The sequence below is a fragment of the Poecilia reticulata genome, linkage group LG15 (assembly GCF_000633615.1).
Source record: "Poecilia reticulata strain Guanapo linkage group LG15, Guppy_female_1.0+MT, whole genome shotgun sequence".
Lineage (NCBI taxonomy): Eukaryota > Metazoa > Chordata > Actinopteri > Cyprinodontiformes > Poeciliidae > Poecilia > Poecilia reticulata.
In genome coordinates this window covers 23,466,417-23,483,743 of record NC_024345.1, presented here as the reverse complement: position 1 = coordinate 23,483,743, position 17,327 = coordinate 23,466,417, and the positions used below count along the sequence as shown (strand labels likewise).

The 17,327-nt window shown below is 40.6% G+C and overlaps 1 protein-coding gene across 1 annotated transcript in view; it reads left to right on the top strand.

Moving 5' to 3' along the window:
* The window catches only part of kndc1 (kinase non-catalytic C-lobe domain containing 1), a 45,171-nt gene that overhangs the window by 2,443 nt on the left and 25,401 nt on the right, over positions 1-17,327 (top strand). Inside the window, exons 2-15 of the mRNA XM_017308827.1 lie at positions 3,670-3,868; positions 7,005-7,063; positions 9,384-9,530; positions 10,157-10,274; positions 10,357-10,493; positions 11,036-11,647; positions 12,461-12,575; positions 13,143-13,214; positions 13,313-13,374; positions 13,483-13,641; positions 14,163-14,240; positions 14,376-14,457; positions 15,578-15,764; positions 15,914-16,720. Coding sequence (XP_017164316.1) covers positions 3,670-3,868; positions 7,005-7,063; positions 9,384-9,530; positions 10,157-10,274; positions 10,357-10,493; positions 11,036-11,647; positions 12,461-12,575; positions 13,143-13,214; positions 13,313-13,374; positions 13,483-13,641; positions 14,163-14,240; positions 14,376-14,457; positions 15,578-15,764; positions 15,914-16,720 — 2,834 coding nt within the window. The remainder of the gene's footprint in view (positions 1-3,669; positions 3,869-7,004; positions 7,064-9,383; positions 9,531-10,156; positions 10,275-10,356; positions 10,494-11,035; positions 11,648-12,460; positions 12,576-13,142; positions 13,215-13,312; positions 13,375-13,482; positions 13,642-14,162; positions 14,241-14,375; positions 14,458-15,577; positions 15,765-15,913; positions 16,721-17,327) is intronic.

Sequence of the window (17,327 nt, the reverse complement as noted above, 5' to 3'; positions counted from 1 at the left end):
TTGTACAAGTGAAATGAACCAAAAGATTGTGTTGGGATCAATTTAACCTAAATATAGTCTTAGGAACTCATGAAGAGAAAAACAAAGTATTTTCCTCTGTTGGGATAGTTCAGGGAGTAAACTATCAGCTTTGCTACTCATTGAACTTTCACCTGCTTAATTCAGGACAAACTTTAAGAATGTAAAACTTCATAACTGGCTTTGTGTGGAAAACAATGACCCTCAAGAACGCTGACCTTTCCCTTCCTCTCACTCCCAAAGGTCAAAGATCTGGAGCGCAGCGTGAGGCTGCTGGGAGCCTTATGTAGGCTAACACATTTAAGTTGAGCAGGCTGAGAGAGACTAGTGTTCCCCTGCACTGTCCTCATGGGAAGCTATCTATTTCTGGTGATGCTGCTCCTGCTGCTACCGCATGAAGTGGTTCATCTCTGCCCTGTGATTTCTCTCCACACAACTTGATCACACAAATTTGGCATTTTCTAACAACCTGCTGCCTCCTGTGAATATGTTAAATATTTATTTCTAATCAAATGTTATTCATGGGACTCCAAAGGAGACCTGCAATGTAGGTGGCAGGATTTTTTAAATAAAGCCCACTAGTGAGATGCTTTAATTGTTTGTCTTGGAAAAAGTGTAAAATTCGTGTTCAAGTGCTGGGTGGAGGATTTGACAGTGACTGCTTCGTGACACACTTTACTCTCCAAACATCCACCCCGGTGTCTGAGTGACGGCCAGCCTTTGTGTTCTGAGCCTACAGACGATCCTGTAATAATCAGACTTCTGCATTATGCTGGATGCTGCCTGGGATTTCTGGGATCACTGCGCCTGCCAGGGTAAATGGTGCCATTTGGTAATGGATCACAGATGATGCAGCGTGTTCAGTGTGGGTGTGTAGATAGTGAGTGTGTGCACTTTATGTATGTGCATCATTTTTCTTAGAAGAACAAATATTGTCCCCTGCAGAAAATACTCGATTTCCTGCATCTGGTTTCAAAATTAGGTCATTGCTTCTAAGTGCTCTGTGTATCTTAGAGAGGTGTAAGCACATATATTTCTGTTAATTGCGATCTTTTCTGACTCTAGTGTTAGCACTTTTTGTTTTTCGTCAATTTGTCAGAGGTAATTTACAAGAAAAATCTTCTTGAACATCATAAATAACTGAAGTGATAATATTCAGTCACAGTTTTTGTTATTTCTGAGACAAGGAGAGATGGTGGAACTAAAAGAATTTGGACAAACATCAATGGAGTGATGACACCTGAGCACAAAGGCTCAAAATATATGAAGTAGTTATTCAAAGAAAAATGTATTTCTAAAAACCTCTAATTTAAATTGGTTTTGTGGCTTCTTACACATATTTGCAACACAGAACAAGATGAAGTAGGTCCTCTACTTTACCTAAAGACAGTGATTGTTGGATAAGGTCTGCATTGAGTCTGTGTGCTGAATTAATTTGTGTTACATTGTGATGGTCTTGTTGTTGCTCATATGGTTCACATATGTAAATATTGGCTGGGAACAAAGTGTTGGCTAGACGGCAGCTAGCTGTGGCTGAGTCAGCAGCCAGACCATGGAGGTGACAGGGTGTTGGTTGTGCTGCTTCTCCCCATTGAGAGTACCCCCCCGCCCCCTAACAAACACACACACACACACGCACACACACATACGCACGCACGCACCCCCCCCCCACACACACACACACACACACACACACCCATGACTACATGTTGCTGTAGTGTTTGAGCCAAGTGAATCTGTACTTGGACTTCTGACTACTTCAAACCTTGATGTGACGAGGTTCAGACTTATGGAGTTTGAGTGGCATGACAGACGGTGTCCTGAGGTTTGACGGCTGCATCATTATAGTACAGCAGAAGTTCCCAAACTGTGGGGCGCGCCCCCTAGGGGGCGCCGTGCCATTGCAGGGGGGGCGCGGGGAAGCCGTCTGGATGAAAAAAACAAAACATGAACGCTGTATGCGCCGGGTTTTTACCTTAGAATGGCCAACTCTCTGTTATTTCTGTCAATTTGATAGAGTAGGGGCTTCCACACTTCCCATATCTGTGTCCTCTGTCACTTTTTTCAGCAGTTAAAACTGTTTCATCCGTTGTGCTAACCTGTTTTTCCGAGCCGCCTTTAAACGCAACATGAGCGCCTTGACGCTCGCGCTGGGTTTACACCTGTGCGGCAGTGAAGGAGACCTGCTGCTGCTGCTGCTGTGCGGAGCTGCGCAGGTGTGTTTGAATCATGGCAGCAAAAGGGCAAAACGCAAAGAACTTTTCAGTTTTTCCCCCAAACTAACCGACTGAATTGAGTAAAACTGCTGGATGCAGGTAAAGTTAGGTAATATCAATACAGCACATTAAGCTTAACAAGTAGCCTGTAGGCTACTGGTGTTGTTGTCTATGTCTATGCTTCCTAAAACAGCTGAGTAACGATGCCCGCAGTAACAAGAGCAGAAATGACAACATTTACCTAAATGCTTCCTGAATTTAGCATACATTAACATTTGTTGATGATGTGTGAATTAATGATTATCTGAGCTCACCGAAGTGCTATTCAATCCCTGTCTAGTTCTCAATGGACCCAAGTCTCCACCTTATTCTCCACGTTTGAACTGCAGACTTTTCTATCATGACTTTCGACTTTTAGATGTCTTGGACGCCTTGAGCTGGTTTGATTTCTTTTCTAAAACAAATGTCATTTAGCTGTACATAACTGTTTTATATTGGGCCTGTTTGGATTTATATGAAAAAGCTCTTTAGATGTTGTGACTCCCCCACCGTCCCGCCAAACAGACAGTATTATACGCTTAGTATCCTTCAGGAATATGAATTTAAAATAGGAGAAACTAGATTTAAATGAGGTGCAACTTTTTTTTTATACTGCCATTTTGTTCATCATAGCGAGGAACTCAATTATATAAGAGGCTCATCCTCCTATAAATGGTGAAAACATAATAAAGCTCTTTGGATACTCTGGCTCTGATTCAGGTTTCTGGACGTTTCCCTGGCAGCAACAACTTCTGGTTAGGTGCATCGTAAGACTGTAATTAATCCATCTATTCTATAGTGCTTTCAATTAAAGTCGATGACCTTTCTATTTAATTGAATTAACAGTTTACTGTAAAAATTTAGTCTCCACATTTAAAAACAAAAAAACATTTTCTAATCAGTAGTGTAAAAGTCATTAGAAAAGACAAATGTTTCTGCCAAGAACAAATCCTGTGAAATGGGGCATTTTCTGAAGTTTTGAATAAGAATTTAATTTGATTGTGCATAAAACGACTGAATACTTAAAGAAATAAAACAAACTCGTTTCAACCTGACATTTTTTGTTCATTTTGAACTGTCCCATGCACTGCTCAGACAGAGTTGTGGTGTTTGAGCCCTCATGCTCCCTGTTCTGCTTTTGCAGAGACTAATATCTCCCCAGTATTTAAAAAACCCACGTATAAAATGACCTTTAGCCTCAGCATCAGTCTGGATCGCAGAGTAAAAAGCGTCATAGGTTTTAACTTTCCAGTTTTTGGTCTTCATTTTAGTTGAATTGATGGGTTGTATTTGAGTCGGCTCTAATGAACGGTTTAAAGCAGTGATTGCCAGGAGCTGCATGCCCTGCTGGATGCTGTTCTTTCTTTATTTACCAGAACATTCTTTACCTCCACAGGAAAACGTCTCCCTGGCCGACATCCTTTCTTTGCGGGACAGCTGCCTGAGTGAGGAGGAGGTCTGGGCCGTGTGTGCAGAGTGTGTTCTGGCCCTGCAGAGCATCAGACCCTCCCACCTCTTCTACACCCTGTGTATAACACCAGACACTCTGGCCTTCAACGCTCATGGGAATGTTTGCTTCATGGAGCAGCTAAGCGGTGAGGCAACAGAACACATAATGTTTTTGATTTTCTTTCTTTTTTTTGTCATATTTCTGAAATATTTTGCATGCAACGCTCTTTGTACTTATTTGAAAGATACTTTCTTTGGACAGTTTAAGTTTGGAGGATAAATCCTACACACATACTAGATATAGCTTCCAGTTGTAGTACAGCCAATATGTGGGCTGCAGAATCCTACGTGCCTGTTAGTGCATAACACTTATACAAGAAGTAAGCTTTATTCCAATATTACATAACAGACTTGATCAGAAATGCAGCAATAGAAACTCTAAATCTAAGTTTATCCAGGTTAAAATCTAGTTTTTGATTGAAGAACAGTCTCAAAATTAGTTTACCAATTTCACAACATATGCAAAGTTTTTTAAATGAACTTCCAGATCACTTCCTGTGTTGTTCCTGTTTATGTTTCAGCTCATTTTATTTTTCCTCTCACATTACGTACATCAGCACATCACACGTGTTACACTCTGCTGCTCCATGCTTTGCTTCCAGACATCAGAAATTGATAAGCATTGATTCGGTGAACGTAGGTTGCCATGGGAATCGTTGTTGTGGCAACCGTTTCAATAAAGCCAGCAGTCATGCTGCGTTGCTTAGTCATCTATTCATACTAACACACTGCTTAGCAAAGATAGTACCTGTTAAACTAATACATCACACATCCTGGATGCAATACATGCACACAGCAGAGATCGTTTGAATATCTGGTGCTCTAAATTATTTAGTGTTGACCTATTAGAACATTTGCTTTTTCTGTCAGATGTTAAAGAGGAGAAAGTCATAATAACATGACTTCTGCTGCATTGTTTCCCTTTGTGTCCGTTTAGTAGAAATATCACAAAGCAAAAGTTATCATTCTGTAATTTTTCCTTTTCAAAGTTGTTCCAGGGTGCAGTCAGCATTAGTTATATATATGTATTTATTTTTATGTGACAGGTAAAAGAGCGTAAAAGAAAAAAAGAAAATGCAGCTGAAAGTCACTGATGAGGGAATATGCCAAGTTTGTTCAAGTTTGTAACACCAACCTTGAGCATAATTGCACAACACAATCATTCAATTAATTAAGGTAAGATTTGTATATTGCAGCCAATGAGAAGGAGGAAATTAAGAGGAAAGTTATCTAAGAGTAGCTTGAATGTTCAAAAATCCAGCACCCAATTAATGGACATGCACCCTTGTCCCTAGTGGGGTCGGGAGGGTTGATGGTGCCTCTCCAGCAAGCGTCTCCGTCGAGAGGCGGGGTCACCCTGGACAGGTCGCCAGTCTGTCGCACCCAGAAGTCATATTGAAAGTAAAAAAAAGAAGAAAAAACACAGGAAAAGAAAACGCATATTGTAATCTGATAAACTTTATGCTCACAAACAACACCAGATAGTCGTCTCAGCGGTTATGTAGCTGACTCCTTAGTTGAATGTCCTGCCATAACTGTATCTGTATCCATTTCCATCTGCTCTTGGTTGTTTTTCATTTAAACCAAAACTCCAATCATAATCGTTATCACAATCAATGGCCGATTATTCTCTCCAATAAAGAGACTGTTTTGGTTCTTAGGAGAATATCAGTCCTCTTTTTTCTACATTTTTGATATTTGTAGCAAAGTGCTAGCTGCATCCTTTTTCTGTAAATGATCTCAGATGTATTCAGCATAGAAATATTTCTTTTGTCAAGAAAACAATCTGGTATGTGATTACATTGAGGCGTTTGCAGATGTTGGACATTTGGAAACACATTTGGATTGTAACAGTAGGGACCCAAGAAAACACAGAAATGTTCACTTTAAAATGACCAATATTCTTTGAACACCCTAGCAACTCTGACCTTGGAGGCTCCAGATTTCCATTAGCTCACCACTAAGACATATCAGCACGATTCATTTCAGCTGATTAATTACTGCAGTAACACCAGGGAGGTGGCGGGATGAGTATGTGGGCGCTGCGGCGCTGTTCACATCATGCAAATGGAGTCAGAGCAACAAAATGTCCTCGTAGTCATCATGCAGAGAGGATAACAGATAACTGTTAACTTTCCCCATGAGACTTGACATTGCAAGCTGTTCCATTTTGGATGAAACTCCTACCGGCGGAGCGCCGTGGGAGATCTGATCGGGAGAGTGTGTTGAATCTGGTAGATTGCTCAGCTCATCCTACCTGTTGTGCTAAAATGCCAGAGGCACACATGACTCACACTCCATCAACCTGATATAAACGGCTTCACGCTCAATGACTATTTTTATTTCTCTTCTTTGATGACTATTGCAGCGTATTACAATTTTTTTCCTAGCTACAGTGGTTTTACATGTGTCTTCCACTACTTCTTACACAGTCACGTTCCTTGAAGTGAAAAGCAGATAAGAGCGAATGAATGGAGAAGGAGGAGAGGATGGTAAAGACTTGAAAGGAAAGGAAGAAACATGAGATTACTGGGAATGTGAAAGCAAAGATTATCTTAACTGGTGACAAAAAGAAGAGAAAGAACCAAAGGAGGAAACTGTAAAGAGAGACGGAAGGGGAGGAAAAACTGGAGAGAGAAAAGATTAAATGTTTTTATGAAAGAAGCTAAAACTATAAAGTTAAAGAAGAGAATTCTGGGGAATAAAACATTAAAGTCAAATGAAAAATGTGAAAGAAGAGTTTCTGCTCTTTGTAGCCCAGAGCCGAACTCAATGACCCACTTTACTCCCTGTCATTCTTTCATATCCTCCCTCGTTTCTTCCACTGCTCTCATGTCCTTCTCCAGTTGAGATGAGGCACAGAGAGCTTATGCACCTGTATGCTGCAGCAGGTCTGAGCTCTGACCCACTTCAGGAGGAGGATGCACCCGATTCCTGCTCACCCCCTTTCAAATTCTGATCCCGGAGATTATCTGGAGATTATCCATCACACATGAATTATGCAAATTGAGAGAAGCAGCTCCCGTTTCATTGGACTTCAGTGGCTAAATAAGCACATGCATAAGTCTAAGAGTTCTGTATTGTTGCCATCATTAGTTGTGAGAAGGGAACAGGCCAGGATTTACATTCAAAGATGCCAGTTCTCCCCCAGATGTGATGCTGCTGTGCAGCAGAGTCCAGACATGCGTGACAGTGACGTTTCTGGATGTTTTTGACCTGCAGATGATCCAGATTGCTCCTTTGTCCCTCCGGAGTTTGACAACACGGGCAGCACATTCGAGGTAAGAGAGATGTGTCGTCACAGCACATCATTCTCACGTAACTCACAATCAGGTGCATGTTTTGTAAAAAATTTTAACGAAAAGGAAATAGCTTCTTTAAATATAAGCTATCAGCCATTCACCTTACTGAGGTTTATTTCTTGCATTTCATCTAAGCTAACCTTAACCTAGTTTCTCTGCAGCCTAATTGCCTGGAATGTTTTATATCACCCGGTCTATTTCTTCTGTATCATTTCACTGTGGGATTCAATGCAGCCTTTTTATGTAATCAGCTGCTTTGATGCTGAGAGGGTCATCCCTGTTTTGCATGAGCATTACTCCTGTGGGATCACAGTGTTACTGCAAATCCTCCGCAGTCTGTCAATCTGTTCAGTTTGAGTTACGCAGCAGGAATATTTATCGTTGTTCGCAAACACAATTTCCAGCCTTGGTTGCTCCTGCAGGTTCAGTTATTGGAAGTTGCAGCACAGACCAGAACGGCTTTATACATAGATTAGATCAAAGCAACATGAATCTGTGATTGTTACAGTTTGAAGTCACTCCAGACCAGTGGTTCTTAACCTGGGTTCGATCGATGGTCTCAGGGGTTCGGCGGAGCCTCTGCCGCGGAGGTAAAGACACACTTGTGTAAAGTCGTGATGACGCCCCGCTTTGCCATCACTTGCTCCAGAGGATGAAGTTACATTGCTTAGCTAATCAGTGCAGCGGAGGAGCCCTGATTGAAGGAGTTCAACTCTCAGCATGGACTTGAACTTGTGTCTTTAATTACTTCAGCAAAACTCACAGTTTTTACCAAATTCTATAGTCTAAATCTGCTCCTTAGTCGCATCTTTTTGGGGTTGCTACTGCCTCTAGTGGCGTGGGGGTGGTAACACAGCTAATATAATTATATTACTAAATCAGAATACCGCAAAGTATTTTGTGAGTGGGGGGTTGGAATAAGAAGGGTTCGGTGAATGCGCATATGCAACTGGGGGGTTCGGTACCTCAAAAAAGGTTAAGAACCACTGCTCCAGATGTTGAACTGTAACAGATCATAAATTAATTTTGCCAGATCTGGCATCCTGTTCAGCTGTTTTAATAATAAAGTTTGCACTATGTACACTAACAAGCATAAAAAAATCAGTGCAGTTTCTTTCAAACTTATCTACAGTTAATGGTAAACGTTCTAGAGAGGTTGCGATTGTCTGACTTTGTTTCACAACAAAATGCTGTCAAACATCCTGAAATTACATTTTCTCATCCTTGGGAAAATAGCTGCTGCATTTGAAATGTTCTTTTGTTCCATTCAATCTGCAACTCTTCTGGTTTCGAAAGAGAAAAAACGGAGTTTGCGTTTGAACATCCGCTCCCAAGGTCAACACTTTGTGGAGGAGTTTTTCTTCTCTTCTCTCTGCAACAGTTGCAGCTGCGAAGCTCCGTAGTTCTGTCTCTAAGTTTGGCTCACAAAACTTCTGGGATTTTATCTCTTTGCTCAAGGAAATGTTACTGCTGTTCCTTCAGATTGCTACAGTTTCTCTTAGGCGAGTGTTTGAAATTTTTATAACCCAGCCAGCCTTGTTTTGTGTGTTTGAGAACTTTGATACTTTTCTATTTTCATGGTAGTAAAATTAAAAAAAACACACAAACCACAAAAGAAAATCAATGTGAACTGAACTTGGGAATCATTTTGAGATGAAGATGAGATGAGAAAAGTCGTTTCAGCTCATCTTGTTAATCTGTTTTAATGATAATTAAATATTATCAGATACTAGTTGTCATCAGGAAAATGGGTTAAAAAGACTACGTCAAAGCTAAAGGAGTAATCTTATAGACTGGAATGTTATACCAGTAATGTTTGGATTAAAATGAATGAATGAATCTGCGAACACTGAACCAACAATAAGCAGGAATCCACTGTACTTCCTTCCTCAGTTACAAATAAAGTCTCAAACACAGATATTACAGGCTGTTAAGCTTGAATGACTGACCTTCATATCAGGGGTTTGTGAAAATAGCTTTAATCTGCTCCAGCAGACAGAGTCATGCTGGGAGTCATGCTGTCATGATAAACTTCACTTTGATGAGAAATGTCCCGTCGCTTTGATGGCGTGAGATTTCATGCTCTTTTAAACATTTGCAAAAAATGCCATGACCATTGTTTTTCACAGCAAACTAACATTAACAATGTCAGCATAAGCAGGAGGTGTTTGTTTTAAATCTACTGACGGTGTCATAGCCTTCTTTTATCAAAAGGAATGATACATGACGTATGCCACCCAAACCTGCAAGAGGATTCTGCAATATTCAAATGTTGGTGCTTCTCTGACTCTGGCTGCAGGGCCACATTTTCTCTCTGGGCTCCACACTTTCCGCTGCACTGAAATTTGTCATAGAGCCAGAGCTGGAGGCTGAACTGGGAGAAGAACTTCAGAGTCTGCTGCAGCAGATGCAGGAGGAGAAGCCTGACGACAGACCTGAGCTGGAGGTGCAAAAACACTGACAGAGACGGGCTGACAGATCAGATGCCTCACTCTAGCATCAATGTCCGAATTGCATATAAGAACATGAAAAGTCAAAAGTGTTATTGTTGTTGTTAACTTCAGTGAAAATTGCATTTTTGATTGATGAGTCTCTACTGATCCAAGATGAAAACCTTCCTTGTAGTCAGTCTTGATGAATCACTGTTGTCTTTAAAACAGCCAGGAGGTTTTTCATTACTGTGAGTTTTGTTATTTTATTGCTTGGTGCTCCTTAGCAGCACCAAGTGGAAATTAAACGTAAGTGCAAATCAGTTTGATGCTTAAAGAGAGATGGGGAGGGAACTTTTTACAGCCTGGTTCTGTTTCAGCAAATCAAGAATCCAAAATTAAGCACATTTGAATCACAAAATAATCTTTAGACTACGTATTATAATAAAAAGGTAATTAACTATTGTTATTATTTGCCATAAGCTGAATGGACTCTATCTTGGTAAGCAGTCCAGATAAAACTGAAGTATGTTTTATCAAATTTCAAACGGAGACTATCAATTTTATTAAAAAAAAAAAAAAAAACACAGAATAAATGTGTTTTTCTGAATGTTGCAGACTTTATGATGCGATTCTCCCACAGGATATTCTGCTGCTGGCTGAAGAGCAGCTGTCTCAGACATCTTCCGCTACCGTGTGCCGGAAGTTATCTTCGATTGGACGAAGAGTGCTCTCCATTGAATCAGTTTCAAATATTCAAGGTTCTTATATTTATTATTCCAGGGTTTTTTGCTGCCCAAAGTGATTTTCTGGCCTCTGATTTGTGTCTTTGTGCATCCGCAGAAGAACAGGAGGAATCTGTGGAGGAAAAATGGCATCATTCCAAAGCCAAATGTCTTTTGAAAAGACTAAACTCAGAGGATAAGACCAAAGACCTTTCTGACACCTCTGGGTCAAACAGTGTGTCCAGACAGCAGGTAGCAGTTTTTGGTAAAAGCTAGAATGATTTTAAAGGAAACTGTGTCTTTCCTATAATGCACAGCCACTAAGTTCAGATTGTTACCAAAATGAGTATTTCATGGGCATTGTGTACTTCTATAGAGGCACCAATAAGGCAGAAATCTGTTTTTCACAAGTTCATGTGATTCTTGGAGGCTTGTGACATTTAAATGATAAATTATTGCACTCCAAGCTGGCTACTGTGTGTTTGCCTTGATACCACAAACTTCCTTGATTTTCAGCTGCAAGCTAAGTTAATCACATCTACATGGGTCCTTTCCTCTCCAGGAAAACCAGGCTGAAACTGACTTCCTTAAAAATGATAAAACATTTATCATTTTATCAAGTTGCATTGCAACTTTGCCATGTGCAAGCAAGAGATTCCCTCTTTTATTGTGAACTTATTACTTTGTTGTTAGTTAATTCATAAAACTCACCGATTCTCTTAGTGGTGTTGCCTAGAAACTATTTATTTCATCTGTTCAGAACAGCTGAAATGAATGATAGTGCTCTCCTCCTGCAGGTGTGTGGGGCCTGGGATTCCTCTCTATGGGCCGAGGATATGGAAAGCGGTGAGGCAGACGGCATGAGTCTGACAGATGAGATGGATTGTCGGTCTTACAACAGCTCCCCAGTGAAGAGGAGATCCCAGCAGAAGTTCAGAGGAGCAAGGGGAGTCCTTAATCGCTCCTGTTCGGTGCCGGACTCCAACAATCCCCCGTGTGTCTCCACTCCACCTCACGGAGATATCAGCATTCCTGTTTCTGACCTCACGGAAATAGGAGCTGATGAACATCTAGACTCAAAGTCTATGTGGAGTAACAGACTGGAGAGACTAAACCGGGGGAAGTCCTGTGAGTCCTACCCTCACTGTAGAACTCAGGATCAGGAAGATGGATCACAAGGAACCCATCGTGGAGACTCTTGCATAGAAGAAATAAATATTCAAGACTGTGTCCAGCCCATGTCACGGGGATGTATCCAGGACTTGGTCGTCTCCTGTGCCTCCTGTCGGGAACTGGAGACGGCACAAAACTCTTTAGAGGATGAGAGCGCGACAAAACCCAACATTTCCCTTTCCTATAACTACATGACCAAAAGCATGCTGTGCCTGAACGAAGAGTCTCAGGATGAGGTTAGTCACTTTTACGATAAGTTTTCACTTTTCTGAACCTGATGTTGCTTCACTGAATCTACTCACATATGTTTTAGACACTTATTTAGTCTCCTGAAAACGAGGCTGTTTGAACAAAGAAAACCCTCATCATTATGATGCATGCACGTTGATTACATTGCAAAAATATTTTTACATTTTTTCATACTAAAACCAGAAACTTCATTGTGTTTTGTTAGGAGTTTTTGTGATAGACACAACAGAAAGTGGTGCATATTGTGAAGTCAAAAGAAACAAATTGACTCTAAAAACATATTACAATTAGGGATTTTAGTCTTTTGGGATATAGGCTTTCATTATACAGACTAATTTTTTGTCATGGATAAATGTCCAATGAAGAATAGATAGACTTTGGATGAACTTTTCCAGGTTTTACTGCAGATTCTCTGTTCCAGTTGATCCTTTCACCACCAGGGTTTAGTAATGAGCATTTAGCCAGATTTAAGTGTTAGTTTTCCATGAAGCATTCTGCATGTTACCTAACCAATTCTTCTTTTAGCTTCTTTTACATTTTGTTATGTCCGACACGTCAGTAATGGCAATCTCTAAAAACAGGTACACACCGATCTGTATTGAACTATCCCCACCAAACACATGCAAGATTCACTGAAGCTTGAACATCAGATAAAATTTTTTTTTTTGCAACCTGTCCATTCAGAACCTCTTACATGACACATATGCTAATCCTCCTGTTAACTGGACCTGCCAGACCAACAGGCTGAACTCCTCAGGTACTAAGTCATGGTTTTCTGTTTGTTCTCGTTTCCTGACCAGTGGATCTCTCTCAGGGAGCTGCTGACTCTTTGTGGACGGAGGCTTACGGTTAATGAGCTGTGGGCTTTGTGTTACACCTGCCTGTCTTCACTGCAAACTTACACTGACTTTCCAGGTGATTATTTTCCTGTTTGTGTTAAATTTCCAGATCTTTCAATGACAAGAATTATGCTCCAATGCTGATTCCATCCTGACATCTGAATCTGCTGATGTGATCTATCACACGCCCATCTAGGGACAAGTCGTGCAAACATGGGGCTGCTGTTCTGTTCAGTCTGTCTATCTGCTTGTGCTCCTATCAAATAAACTTAAATTACATTACATTTTTCTAGTTTAACGTTGAGCACCATTATAGTCATTATGTCGTACAAGATAATATTCATAAACCACACAAGCACAGTAAACTGTACCAGAGGTTGGTGTGATTTGGGCATCAGCCTTTGGTTGTATTTATAGCTGCCGGATTGATAAACTGAAACTTATTTTATTGTCGTTGCACAAAGACATGACTGTGAAACTGCCAGTGAAATGTTACTAGACCACCAGACCACACAGGGAAAAAACATTAATAAAAATAGTAAAATAAATTGTGTTGAAACAAGACTGTCTGATGAATTCAGTCTGTAGGAGGAATGGCAGTCAAAAGGAGAATGATTGGTTCTTGTTCTCTCTTCGTCTGTAGCCTATTTATGCCTGGACACAGTTTATGTGAACTGCAAAGGAGAAGTGATTTTTCTCAAACCTCAAACCGTCGGTAGGAGTAATACTGTCAGCTACTCTATGATTCTTATTTTTTCCACTTGTCTGGAGGTCGTTCAGATGAAATGCTGACTTCATGCGTCTTCTTCACAGAATCCCATGATGGTTTTTTTCTTGCACCTGAGTATCAGGAACACGGTATTGTAACTGAGAAGGTCTGTCTGTCTGTCAGAGCTGGTTTTACCTTTTTGTACAATTAACTGGTTATTGGCTCCAGCTGAAGATTTTTATTTGATATTTATTCATCACTTATGTGTTCTCAGGTCTGTGTGTATGGGGTCGCTGCGATCCTCTGGGCGTCAGCCAAGTTCAGCTTATCACCAAATCAGAAGCTGGCGATGCCTCGTAAGATGAAGAGACTCCTCCTGGAGATGGCTAAGAGGACTCCCATGGAGAGGCCAACCATCGTCATGGCAAAAAAGGTTTTACTCGGAATAATGATTGTCCTGGAGCCACGCAAATGTTCTCTGAGCTTGAAAAGCAAGATAATGTTTTATTTGACACTGTGAAACAGTGTTTCAGGAGATTATTCTTACATTTATCTTATTCTGCTTCTATTTAACGTTAAGCTGAATCATTTTTTACACTAACATTTACTCTAAGCCCCTAAAAGTTATTGTAAATAAATGTAAATGCTTTTTTGGATAATATATATGATGTGAAAGAGGTCCATTTCTGGTTGCCAGTCTTCAAAATAAGAAATACAAAAGAACATACATGTCATGTAAGGCAGGTATGTAATAATCTCTGATAAATGAGTAAATGACTGACATTAAACAGCTGTTCCTCCTACGTTGCTCATGTCCTGTCTTAAATTTAAAAAAAAAAAGTAAAACTGGAATTGTGATGAAAAAGTCATTTTATTTTGTGTCGGGTTCAAATCCATCTTGGTTAGCAGTGGAGCATATATTTTTAATCCTCTATTGTTTTTTATTTTCCACAGAGCTGCATCTGTAATCTTTCTCGTCAGGGGATTAGCGCTGAGACTGTCTGGGGGAACCTCATCAGCAGAGTTCACCCGGTAAGCTTTTCTGCAACTTTGCAGTTTTATGTGTTCATTTCCTGGGATTATTTGAACCTCAGAGTCAGAGTTATCTGTTTTGTGTCATTAATTGACAGCGTCGTTCTTTATTGTCATGGTGTCTCTTTTTTCCAGCCAGCTTCAGAAGGCCACAATACTGAAGATTTGAGTGAAAGTAATAATCAGAGCTCAACTGATGAGCCCCGACCAAACAGTGGTATGACGGTCCTACTTCAGTACCAATGACCCTCATGCAATATACAGAACTTTGCGCTAAAATGCAACAAACCTTTACAGTGTCTTGCAAAGCTGTTCCTACCACTGGATTTTTCTTCACATCATTTTAGAACGCGACAAATTTCAACCTTTTTATTTTGTGCCTCCTTTATTCTGATACCCCTAATTAAAATCTGGTGCAGCCAGGGCCTTCAGAAGTCTGTTGGTTGTAAATTGACAGTCCACTTGAATCTCAGCATAGATTCGAAGGCCTCAGAGGTTTGTTAGAGAATCTTAATGAACAAACGGCATCACAAAGCCCAAGGAACATAGCAGAGAGGTTAGAGAGGAAGTTTAAATAAAGTTTGTTTAAAAAGCAATTTCCCAGTCCTTGTACATCTTAGAGCTCTGTTCAATCCATCGTTTGAACTTAGAAAGAGTGTGACACACACGTACCTCAACGTGCAGCCAAGGAGATAACATGTAGAGGAGAATCCTGAAACAAAAAACACACTGACTCAGCAGAAAGACAGCCTCAAAAGACCTAAGTCCAGATGAGAAACTGTGTTGATGTTCGCGGTTGTTGTCCATCTTGTCTTACTGAGTTTAAACGTGTTTGCAAAGAAGAATGGGCATAAAATTTCTCTTCTAGTTATGCAGAGCTGGTAGAGACACACTATAAGAAACTGGAGCTGAACCAAGTGATCCAAAGACATCCACTCAGAGCTAAACTCAAAAGTGTGCCACACAATTTGTATTTGTGAAAAAATATATATTTTTGTGTGTTTATGTGCCAGTTTCCGTCAGTCTATCACATGAAATCCAAATAAAATACAATGAATGTGTCCTACAGTAATGAAATGTAAAAATATTTGGTGATAAATAAAAGGTTTTGCAAGACACTGCATAGCAATGTGAGCACAGCAAGAAGTTTGTTCTGGCTGTGCAGACATTTCTCTGTGTCGTTTGTAGTTTCTTTTTGCCTGAAATAAGATCATGATCATTACCATGGCAGCAGATCACCCAACACATTTTAAAAGTGTTATTTGTACATGAGCAGTGTGCATTGCATGAGACAATATCACTGATATTGTGTCTGGGATTGTTGTAACCACGTGTAGGCTTTGTGCCCATGGCCACTGAGAGCCGACTGGCTCCTGTGCCTGGCCCTGTTCCCCACAGCTATCCTGAACTCCAGCTCCCAGAAGCCTTCACTTCCACCGCCACACACTTCACTCCAATCATCCTGACCAGTGAAAGGGAAACAGAGGAGGAGGAGACCCAGCATCTGGGATCTGTCACTGTAGGGTACGACATCAGAAATATATTGTGTGAATGTAATGATAATCTACTTAAATTTGGTGCAAACTTAACTTCATAGCAACCTTTGTTGGAGAGAAAGAAGACTAACAACACCACAACATGTTCAGAACTTAACTAGATTGTTTCTTTAGCAGGACAGCAGACAGACTGACGAAGAGCAGTGTTGGTGCTGCAGGAAGCTGCCTAGATGTCCCTCCTTCTAAAGCCAATCTGCATTCAGAAGAGCTGACTGAGTTTCACACAGTCATGAGCACCTCTTCCAAAACGTCCAGCACAATACCCGAAGACTCTCCTTCAGCTCTCTCTGATGTTTCCCTCCTTGAAGTCTCCCTTCCCAGTCTCTCTTCCCCCTTATCCACTAACCTCAACAGCTGTGGTATTTTCAACAATTACCTCTTTTGGCAGGATCCCGTGACAGGACATCTGTCCTTGGTGCCCGTCAAGGTCAGGGCTCCTGAGTCTTTACAGGGGTTGGACATAAACCCGTCTTTGGTCCCTCAGTCTTTGCTAGGCCTGATAACAGGTCAGGAGACCGACCTGTTTTTTGACTCTGTCAGTGTAACCGTGAGGCCTGGGACTCAGGATATATTTTATTTAAGTGGTAGCTCCACAACGTCAGACGACTCTCTGGATCGTGCTTCTCATCAAACGTACTGTGGAAAAACCGAAACCAAAACCCCAGGTGAGAAGAGCTCTGCCTCCAGAGGTCAGCCTGCCCTGCAGGACGTGATCGACCTGCTCAAAGGACACTTTTCAATTAAGGGACATTTAGACAATGGCCGTCAAGACATCATGATGGGTAAGAGCAACACACTCCTTCTACATGGGGAGAAAATCGACACAATATATTTGTGTATTATTGCTTCATTAATAACTCTTGAGATTAAAATGATTTCATTTTTTGCACTGTCAAACTTCATCAATTTGAGTGTCTTCCATTGACTATATAACTGTACAATTTGACATTTCGGAAATAAATTTGCTTGATGAAAACACGGCAATTTCAAACAAACTAGTTTGTTGATATAAAGTTTTGGTGCTAGAATGAGTTTTTTTTTTTTTTTTACCTTATCAAAGTTAGTTTATCTTGCAAAACTGAAATGGAAGCACTTTTTTTGCATCACGAGTCACTTGATCGGCAACCGGATGTTGCACACTTTGGTAAAGGAAACTCGTTTACAGTAGCTGATATGGTCCCTGAGCTCCTCCTGTGCATTTCAGCCATGTGGATGTTTTACCTCAGTGATTCCTTGGACCATTTTAACGAGATGCTGAACCTGCACCCAAAAAGATCTGCAGCTTTAGTACTTGAGTCATTTTGCCTTTACAATTTGACTATAACTTAAAATCCTTATGCTTTTGATGCTTGCTATGCATCCACTTTGAGGACAAAATGTGCACCTGCTCATAAATGTATCCCACCCACAAACATCTGTCCAGTTTGTCTGTTTGGTGCATACCAGCAGTTTTACATTGTTTCATTGTTTTCATCACCTTTATGTTCCTTTAATCTCTATTACCATTTGGACTAAACTTAAAGGAACTACT